Below are 10,986 nucleotides of genomic sequence, written 5' to 3'. Positions count from 1 at the left end.
ACCGGAATCTCATGAATAATTTATCAAAAAGATATGTGGAATTGAAAATGAAAACATACAGATATTTTAAGGTGAAAATTGATAGGTCTACTACGTAAGTTTAATTACAAAATTGTCAAAAGATAACCAGGATATTTGTTTCCTTTGGTTAATAGAAAACTGCGATCACCCGTACAGGATTCTATTCATTTCATTTCTGTGATCACAGCAAACTCGTTTTATAACTATATTTAATCGAATACTAAGAAAATGAGATATTATAAATAAGATTGAGGGATATGAGGCAAAACAAAAGGTAAAGTGGAGTAAGCAATAAAATGGACACATAAGAAAAATGAGAAAGGGAAAACGTTGATACGCATATGTTTCTCTTGAACCATATTTAAATACCATGAACTGTTGTTTGGATAAATATGAACAAGGGTACAGTTGTTTACATTTACCATGTGTTTTTATTAATATTACTATGATGACGAAGTTAACAATAATTAATATATTATATCTGTAATGGTGAAAGAAAATCCATGGCATGATTTTTGTCTCGACTCACAAGGAATTATTTATAACAGTTGTACTTGTACATGAATAAATATTGCAATTGTTTATATGGCAGGGCTTAATTGGGAACTCGCCTCACGAGCTTTACAATGCGAGATATATGTCATGGGCTTTGGATGTTTATTTAAAGAATATTCGTATATTAAAGCGTATTGCTAGTTAAAACAGGTCTTGCCTTACGAGTTTCACTAACAGGGTGTTGTTTGTAGAGTAGTGATTGTGCATGTGTCTTTATGTGAGTACCTTGTTAGCAAAGAGACGTTGTGAATGTTCCCCAAAACTAAGATGTGCGCTAGCCGTATGCGGTAAACGTCACTGTGTCCATGATAGGTCCAGTTTGTACAGTATCATATATCATAAAGATACTGCTGGTCATTAAACTGATTTTAATATCAATAATGCAGTTTGAAATATAGCTTTTAGATATTATCATTCGCAATACTCTTCCATACGCATATGCTCCAGTTAAAAAAAAAACAACATGAATTTCAATGCATTTTATTGAAATGTTTCATGTGCAAGTCACTTTCTTGTTTAACCTTCATTTTTACTTATTTCGCAATACACTCAATTGAATAGCTAGGTGGTTAGCGTGTCTGTAATGATTAAATATACTCTGTGTTAACCAAGTTTAACAGTGTTATTTATCTCTAGATATCTACAAAATAATGTGAATGTTTAAAACTGATTTCTTTAATCTGTTATTTAAATATAATGGAGAAAATACTTTTTGTAAAATATCTAACGGTAATGAGATTCACCAAATTACGACTTTACAATTTTAAAAAGAGCTCTTCAAACAACCTTGATTTACGAAATTTGAAGCTTGCATACCGAGGCATTCAATATTGATCGTCAAGTGACACTCACCCATATCAAGTCAGTATTGAAGCTGTTCAAATAGTGTCCCACATTTATGAAAACTTTGACAATCTTATTCCAGTGCAGTAACCTTTACACTAATTTCAAGGGCGAGTACAAAACTAAAAGTATTTTTTGCTTTATCAGCAGTTTATAATATTTATTGTAACACAATGACTCTCCCCAATATTAATTCATTTTTGTTTAGGTTAGCATTCCTATTTCTAGCTACTGAGTGGTAAAAATGCCATAGCGTTTATTTTCATTGGAGCTTCATTAGCAATACCGACATGTGTCGATTATATAATATGAGAATAGACGGAACAGTCAATTATTTTAGCTTATGTTTTGAATGGCCCTAAGACTTGAATAATACTTATTAAAGGACGACTTGCCTTTTGCTAAACTCGCAAATGGCTTATTCAAGTACTGTCCAGAAAATAGTTTAATTACCTTGTTTACTAAAGTTCTATCAAAAGGGTTTGGCCTAGCTAAATTTTACGTCAATGAAACTATTGATTGACAAGCTCCTTTTTGTGACGATAGCCCGTTAAATCCTTTTATTATTGTCACGTGAGTTTTAACGTATTACATGATGTCGTTAAATTATCTAGGGGGATGAGGAAACACTTCTGAATAGTCAACTGCAATGGGGTCAATTGGGATGTATAAAACACTTATCAAGAGCTTGGTTGTAAGTTAATAAGTTGGTTTAGTGTCAGAGTCTGAGTCTGTCTCTTGTTAGGAGTGTGGGTTATATTCTGCAAAGTAGTAAAAATTTGAGATAATGTAATTTGGTTTAAATCGTCAGGCCTACGGTCCGAGTTTAGGCAGTCTGCCAGGTTAAGATCTGAGAGACAGCTTTGTTCTCGTTTAATAGTACAAATTTATTGGCAACTATAAATAAATAATTTCTAACAATACAACTTGAATACTCGGAAGTGGTTGTTTTGACTTTTTAAAAATACGATTGAACGGCATAGCTTATAGGAAGGGAATTGGAGTGCAACATTATTAAATATATTAATTAGCACCAAACAATAACATTCCGACGCCACATGTGTATAGGCTCAAGCCATCAACATTTAACAATATTGCCTATGGCTCAATAAACGGGCAAGCGTATTCAAAAGATATGATCAATTAACCAAATGTTCGGGTGTACAAAAACAGATCATATGTATAAAACCTGTAACATGTTAAAATATATATCAATAATAAGACATTATATCAAATACATAATCGTTTTAATAACACATATAAATGTAAATGTTTAAAACATGAAATATAAAGAAATTCAATTTATTTCATTAGCGTTAACGAGGAAACAACTTTAGAAATGGCAATTGCATTGACTGATTTTGTGTCATGAAGATGAAAATCATATACACACGCGCGTGGAAGTTGTCGGGACCTAGAAACATACGTAAACATTACGAACATTCATCACAATTTTAATGCGAATTACAACAAAAATATAGCGTCAAACCCAACTCCGAATTGTGTCGGATGTTAACATTCGTAATTGTGACCATCATGTGTTATACTTAGGTCGTGAATATTTTTGAAAGAATATTTGTGCCAATTGTTTGGGTATATCCTGTTCTTAATTAAGTAAAAAAAAATCAAAACTAAAAATATTATTTGTTGTTGATTTTTTTCTACATATTTTGAAAGTTTCGAATATGTTTCCATTTGGGTTACATAATTCACAATTAAACACAACTTACCCCTTGGTAATACCTTGATCGATGATAAAGAATTACTGTTTGGTACCTGCTCATACACAACTGACCCCTTAGTAATACCTTGATCTAGGATAAAGAATTACTGTTTGGTAACTGCTCATACACAAATAACCCTTGGTAATACCTTGATCGATAATAAAGAATTACTGTTAGGTAACTGCTCATACACAAATAACCCCTTGGTAATACCTTGATCGATGATAAAGAATTACTGTTATGTAACTGCTCATACACAAATAACCCTTGGTAATACCTTGATCGATGATAAAGAATTACTGTTTGGTAACTGCTCATACACAACTAACCCCTTGGTAATACCGTGATCGATGATAAAGAATTACTGTTTGGTAACTGCTCATACACAACTAACCCCTTGGTAATACCTTGATCGATGATAAAGAATTACTGTTTGGTAACTGCTCATACACAACTAACCCCTTGGTAATACCGTGATCGATGATAAAGAATTACTGTTTGGTAACTGCTCATACACAACTAAACCCTTGGTAATACCTTGATCGATGATAAAGAATTACTGTTTGGTAACTGCTCATACACAACTATCCCCTTGGTAATACCGTGATCGATGATAGAGAATTACTGTTTGGTAACTGCTCATACACAACTAACCCCTTGGTAATGCCGTGATCGGTGATAAAGAATTACTGTTAGGTAACTGCACATACAAAACTAATCCCTTGGTAACACCGTGATCGATGATAAAGAATTACTGTTTGGTAACTGCTCATACACAACTAACCCCTTGCTAATACCGTGATCGATGATAAAGATTTACTGATTGGTAACTGCCCTTAAACAACTAACCCCTTGGTAATACCTTGATCGATGATAAAGAATAACTGTTAGGTAACTGCTCATACACAACTAATCCCTTGGAAGACCTTGATCGATGATAAATAATTACTGTTTGGTAACTGTTCATACACAACTAAACCCTTGGTAATACCGTGATCGATGATAAAGAATTACTGTTAGGTAACTGTTCATACACAATTAGCCTCTTGGTAATGCCTTGATCGATAATAAGGAATTACTGTTAGGTAACAGTTCATACACAACTAACCCCTTGGTAATACCTTGATCGTTGATAAAGAATTACTGTTAAGTAACTGCTCATACTCAACTAACCCCTTGGTAATACCGTGATCGATGATAAAGAATTAATGTTATGTAACTGCTTATACACAACTAACCCCTTGGTAATACCATAATAGATGATAAAGAATTACTGTTTGGTAACTGCTCATAAACAACTAACCCCTTGGTAATACCGTGATCGATGATAAAGAATTACTGTTAGGTAACTGCTCATACACAACTAACCCCTTGGTAATAACTTGATAGATGATAAAGAATTACTGTTTGGTAACTGCTTATACACAACAAACCCCTGGGTAATACTTGATCAATGATAAGAAATTACTGTTTGGTAACTGCTCATACACAGCTAACCCCTTGGTAATGCCTTGATCGATGATAAAGAATTACTGTTTGGTGACTGCTCATACACAACTAACCCCTTGGTAATACCTTGATCGAGGTTGAAGAATTACTGTTTGGTAACAGCTCACACACAACTAGCCACTTGGTAATACCTTGATCGAGGATAAAGAATTACTGTTTGGTAACTGCTCATACACAGCTAGCCCCTGGGTAATACCTTCACCGATGATAAAGGATAGCTGTTTGGTTACTGCTCATACACAACTAGCCTCCTGGTAATACCTTGATCGATGATAAAGAATTACTGTTAGGTAACTGCTCATACACAACTAACCCCTTGGTAATACCTTGATCGATGATAAAGAATTACTGTTTGGTAACTGCTCATACACAACTAACCCCTTGGTAATACCGTGATCGATGATAAAGAATTACTGTTTGGTAACTGCTCATACACAACTAACCCCTTGGTAATGCCTAGATCGTCGATGAAGAATTACTGTTAGGTAACTGCTCATACTTAAATAGCCCCTTGGTAATACCGTGATCGATGGTAAAGAATTACTGTTAGGTAACTGCTTATACAAAACTAACCCCTCGGTAATGCCTTGATCGATGATAAATAATTACTGTTTTTTCTAACTGCTCATACACAGCTCACTCCTTGGTAATGCCTTGATCAATGATAAAGAATTACTGTTTGGTAACTGCTCATACACAACTAGCCTCCTGGTAATACCGTGATAGATGATAAAGAATTACTGTTTGGTAACTGCACATACACAACTAACCCCTTGGTAATATCGTGATCGATGGTAAATAATTACTGTTAGTTAACTGCTTATACACAACTAACCTCTTGGTAATGCCTTGATCGATGATAAATAATTACTGTTAGTTAACTGCTTATACACAACTAACCTCTTGGTAATGCCTTGATCGATGATAAATAATTACTGTTAGTTAACTGCTTATACACAACTAACCTCTTGGTAATGCCTTGATCGATGGTAAATAATTACTGTTAGTTAACTGCTTATACACAACTAACCTCTTGGTAATGCCTTGATCGATGATAAATAATTACTGTTAGTTAACTGCTTATACACAACTAACCTCTTGGTAATGCCTTGATCGATGGTAAATAATTACTGTTAGTTAACTGCTTATACACAACTAACCTCTTGGTAATGCCTTGATCGATGATAAATAATTACTGTTATGTAACTGCTCATACACTTAATAACACTCACTTGTGGAATTAGGCCATTTGCCGCAGAAGATGACAAATCAGACATTAAATTTGAAATGAAAATTATAAGCATGATAAAAAATCAATTTTAACTGACAACACGTTCCAGGCCGCCTGGAAAAGAATATGACAGAGATTATATTTTTCTGAAAACTGAGGGATAAATGATTTTGGCCAACGTCTGAAATGGTATTGAACATTGAACTGTTTGCACGATAGGTAATATCATATTTCAAAATCAAATGTGCTATTTATGTATGTTAAAAACAATTATAGAATTTGTTCTCAATCAAGACCGTTATGTCAATGACTTTGTTTTATTGTTTTACTGTATGAACAAATAATCCTGGACCGTCAATCAGACATTGGGCTTACGCCCTGACTAGATTCAATTCTGATAATTATCGTCGCCTTAATACACCTATTCAATATATTGTCATTCAAAAACTAATCGTCTCTCAAACCAATACTATTAAATATCTATTCCAATTTAGACACCCACTTAAACACTTTATCACTTCTAGCTTTAAACTCCTCTTATAGAATTGCAACAATGTGAAATAGCCATTTTAACTTTTAAATGACTAGATATTACCTCGGATTGAATTTAAATCTGATCGAGCGTGCTGTCGTCTGGTTAATTACTTATACGAATATGTTAACTAACACATTAAAATTAAACGCTAGCCTGTCAACACAACAGTAAATTGAAAATAACTTGGTTTGTAGTAATCGTTGGTTGTGCGAATTTGATGTTGCGAATACGGTGAAATAATTAGTTGAGCATAGTTTGTTATTCCTTACTTCATCAAAAGTAATCAAACTATTTGCGCATGCGCAAGTTATTGTAAAAACATTATTGTCATTACTTGCATGTCCCAATAAAAAGGCGCTCGCGCTAAATTGAAAATGTGTTTCCCGTTCAGTGCTAGTAGCACTGGACTTTTTGTCATGTTTTATCCAAGTTGTGCGGTTTTCATAATGTTAACCTTTTAGTATTTTAAATGTCAGTGTTAAATTCTGATTAACATATTACATGTAAAGCCAATAGATTAAAGAGTCTTTTTAAAGCTGCAATGTAATCTTGTTTCATATATGTTACCAATATATTTGTTCAGTAGTAATGTATGCAGATTCTAGGAAAATTAGTAAAACGTATTTGTTTAGAGAGCAATACACGTAAGGTTATATCTTTGGCGTCTTACCGTGATTGAAAACTATTAACAGAAAGTTATATATGTGACGTTTTACCGCGGTTGATAACAACAAAGCTTGTGTGTATGTCTATAACGTGATACCGTGATATCTATGACGTTTAACCGTGAAAGAGAACTATTTACATAAAGTTATATCTATGACGTTTTACCGTAATAGAGAACTATTAACAGAAAGTTATATATATGACGTCTTACCGTGATAGAGAACTATTAACAAGAAGTTATATCTATGACGTCTTACCGTGATAGAGAACTGTTAACAGAAAGTTATATCTTTGACGTCTTACTGTGATAGAGAACTATTAACAGAAAGTTATATCTATGACGTCTTACCGTGACAGAGAACTATTAACAGAAAGTTATATCTATGACGTCTTACTATGATAGAGAACTATTTACAGAAAGTTATATCTATGACGTCCTCCGGTGATTGAGAACTTTTAACATAAAGTTATATATGTGACGTTTTACCCTGGCTGAGAGCAATTAACTTAGTGTATATATTTACAGAAAATTATATAAATGACGTCTTACTCTGATAGAGAACTATTAACAGAAAGTTTTATCTATGACGTTTTACCGTGATAGAGAACTATTAACAAAAAGTTATATCTTTGACGTTTTACCGTGATAGAGAACTATTAACAGAAAGTTATATCTATGACGTTTTACCGTGATAGAGAACTATTTACATAAAGTTATATCTATGACGTTTTACCGTGATAGATAACTATTAACAGAAAGTTATATCTATGACGTTTTACCCTGGTTGAGAGCAATTAACTTAGTGTATATATTTACAGAAAATTATATAAATGACGTCTTACTCTGATAGAGAACTATTAACAGAAAGTTATATCTATGACGTTTTACCGTGATAGAGAACTATTAACAGAAAGTTATATCTTTGACGTTTTACCGTGATATAGAACTATTTACAGAAAGTTATATCTATGACGTCTTACCGTGACAGAGAACTATTAACAGAAAGTTATATCTATGACGTCTTACTGTGATAGAGAACTATTTACAGAAAGTTATATCTATGACGTCCTCCGGTGATTAAGAACTTTTAACATAAAATTATATATGTGACGTTTTACCCTGGTTGAGAGCAATTAACTTAGTGTATATATCTATGACGTCTTATTGTGATATAGAACTATTAACAGAAAGTCATATATATGACGTCTGACTGTGATAGAGAACTATTAACAGAGATAGAGATCTATTAACATAAAGTTATATATGGTACGATTTACCGTGGTTGAGAGCAATTAACTTAGTGTATAAATCTATGACGTCTTACCGTGATGGAGACCAATTAACAGGAAGTTATATATGTGACGTTTTATCGTGATTGAGTGTAATTAACAGAAAGTTATATATGTGATATTTTACCGTGGTTGAGAGCAATTAACCTTATGTTTATATATATGACGTATTATTGTGATAGAAAACCATTAACAGAAAGTTATATATATATATGACGTCATACCGTGACAGAGAACTTTTAACAGAAAGTTATATATGTGACGTCTTACCGTAATAGAGACTTACGAACATTTTATCGTGATAGAGAACTATTAACATAAAGTTATATCTATGACGCCTTACTGTAGAAGAGAACTATTAACATAACGTTACATCTATGACGTCTTGCCGCGTATGAGAGCAATTAACAGAAAGTTATATATGTGACGGTTTACCGTGATAGAGAACTTTTAACATAAAGTTATATCTATGACGTCTTACTGTGATAGAGAACTATGAACATAAAGTTATATCAATGACGTCTTACCGCGTATGAGAGCAAATAACAGAAAGTTATATGTGACGTTTTACCGCGCTCACTGAACCATATCAAATAAAAAGGATACATGTATTAAGACCATGACCCTGCACAACAAGTTTTGAAACTATATATCAAGTGTTTTCATAGCATACATGCCGTCCAATAGGACGACAATTCTCGTAAACACTGTTGAAGTTTATGAATATTATCGATTTTATTCAACGTTTAAGCTGTTTGTAGGCATATGTGTCATTAATAAGAAATGCAGACCTACGGCTGTTTAGAGTTAAAAATTAAAAATTGTATTTGATACAAATGCAATATGTTTGTGGAGCAATCATTACTTGTTATTTATTTGTAATGTATATGATTTAATTACGGTGAATCCAAACTTCTTATAAAGAAATAAACGATTATATTAGGTCATTAAATGAATGTAAATGGATACCCATATAACACATTGTCCGAATACTGACTTATTTTGACGACTGTACCTTTTCAAAAGCAGATATGTCATCAATTGGTAATTCAGACAGGTGGCTGGTTGAAGAAAGCTTGAAAACTAATATTTGTCATTAAATCAAATTATATTTGCATGTGGAGCATTCATTGTTAAGGCATTAATTGTATTTGGTTAACCATAGCACTTAATTTAAGCAATTATATCAGGCGTTTTCTTGAATGCAAATTGACTAGATTGACACCCCAGATACAACAAAAAATCTAGTACCATTTCGACGAAAGATATGAACAAGTAGTGTACATTAAAGTTTAAAAAAAACTATACTGAATACATTTCTGAACAGAAGACAACAAGTGTCACGATGTCACTGTTAAGAGGGCATATGTTTCAATATATAACACTTTTATCGAGGGCTGAACGCAATAGTGTCGTAACTCCATTTTTTTCACAAAATGATGTTTTTGCATTTTTTATATGCTTTAACAGTTTTCCATCTGTCATAAAAATATTTTTGAAAAATATTGATTTTTAAGTACTTAAAATGAAAATTTGTCCAAAAGTCCTGTCCTAATTTGACTATTTTCATTTATGCAACACTGTCGTAACTTGAGTTACATACAGTGTTGCACTGAAAACTATGCCAAGTTCGATTAAAAAAAATATGCAACACTGTAGTAACTCAATGAATTTCAATAAAACGATGTCATAATAATGATGCCATAGTGCTGTGATTTCACTTTTCTCAGAAAAGAAAACAGCAACAGTAAACATATACATGTACATGTTAAAAATTATGAAATCCAAATAATTTTGAAGATTTATTTGCGCCACATCTGAAGATTACAGTAATTAGGCGTTTTTATTTGTTCTTTTTTTTAAATACTTATGAAATATTCCTTACCCTGAGTTATGTATTGTAACTTGTGCTTGAAGAAGTTAAATGATTACCTTAATATTTGATATTCTGAGGCGATATAAGTTATTGCAGTAGCATCTTAAGTGCATTAATTAAGTCTTATCCTAATAAAACTGACTTTTTCCATAACTTACTTATCAAACTTATAGAATATTTATGGTAGAATTTTGATAAATAAATGAGTCTTACTTACTTCTATACCGTACTAGTTAAAATAGCTTGCATTTTTAATGTGATATTGAAAATCTAATATTTGAGAAAAATAAAGACTTAAGGTCAAATATTGTGATTTGGATAAGAATTTTTGCTCCCTGAAGTTGATAAGTCAAAATGGTTGGGAATCAAATAATGCTGATTCAAATACAGTTCTTGTCAGTTTTTTGTAATCAATTTTAGATTTCACATCATGTTCCAAGCAAAAGCTACTAGGCATCAAGGAAGCAAAGTGTTTTGTGAGGGAGACAATGTGTAGCAAATAAGTGCGCATTAGTAACATCCTATACAAATCAACCAACAAACTGGAATGAGGAAACGATGGATGTGATTTTATTTAAGGGTGACAAACTTATAGCGATGTCAATTTGAAAAGGCCATACTGGTCAACAGATGGTATTCCTGATGTTCTGGACTTCGTTAACATTAACGGAGTCATGGCTCAGGAAGTGGTCACATGTATCAGACATCAGTAGTGAAGAATGTGGTTGTTTCGATG

The 10,986-nt window shown here is 32.7% G+C and overlaps 2 protein-coding genes across 3 annotated transcripts in view; both read left to right on the top strand.

Moving 5' to 3' along the window:
* LOC128221470 (uncharacterized protein DDB_G0271670-like) overlaps window positions 1-10,746 on the top strand; it is a gene marked incomplete at its 5' end in the record, with an annotated part of 13,817 nt that extends 3,071 nt beyond the window's left edge. The window contains one exon of the mRNA XM_052930077.1: window positions 10,671-10,746. Within this exon, the coding sequence (XP_052786037.1) occupies window positions 10,671-10,746 (76 nt within the window). The remainder of the gene's footprint in view (window positions 1-10,670) is intronic.
* LOC128221337 (uncharacterized) overlaps window positions 1-10,986 on the top strand; it is a 104,475-nt gene that overhangs the window by 8,463 nt on the left and 85,026 nt on the right. The window lies entirely within an intron of this gene.

The sequence above is a fragment of the Mya arenaria genome, chromosome 16 (genome assembly GCF_026914265.1).
Source record: "Mya arenaria isolate MELC-2E11 chromosome 16, ASM2691426v1".
Taxonomy (NCBI): domain Eukaryota; kingdom Metazoa; phylum Mollusca; class Bivalvia; order Myida; family Myidae; genus Mya; species Mya arenaria.
The sequence above is the reverse complement of the archived record's forward strand: the minus strand, read 5'-3'. Positions and strand labels throughout refer to the sequence as shown.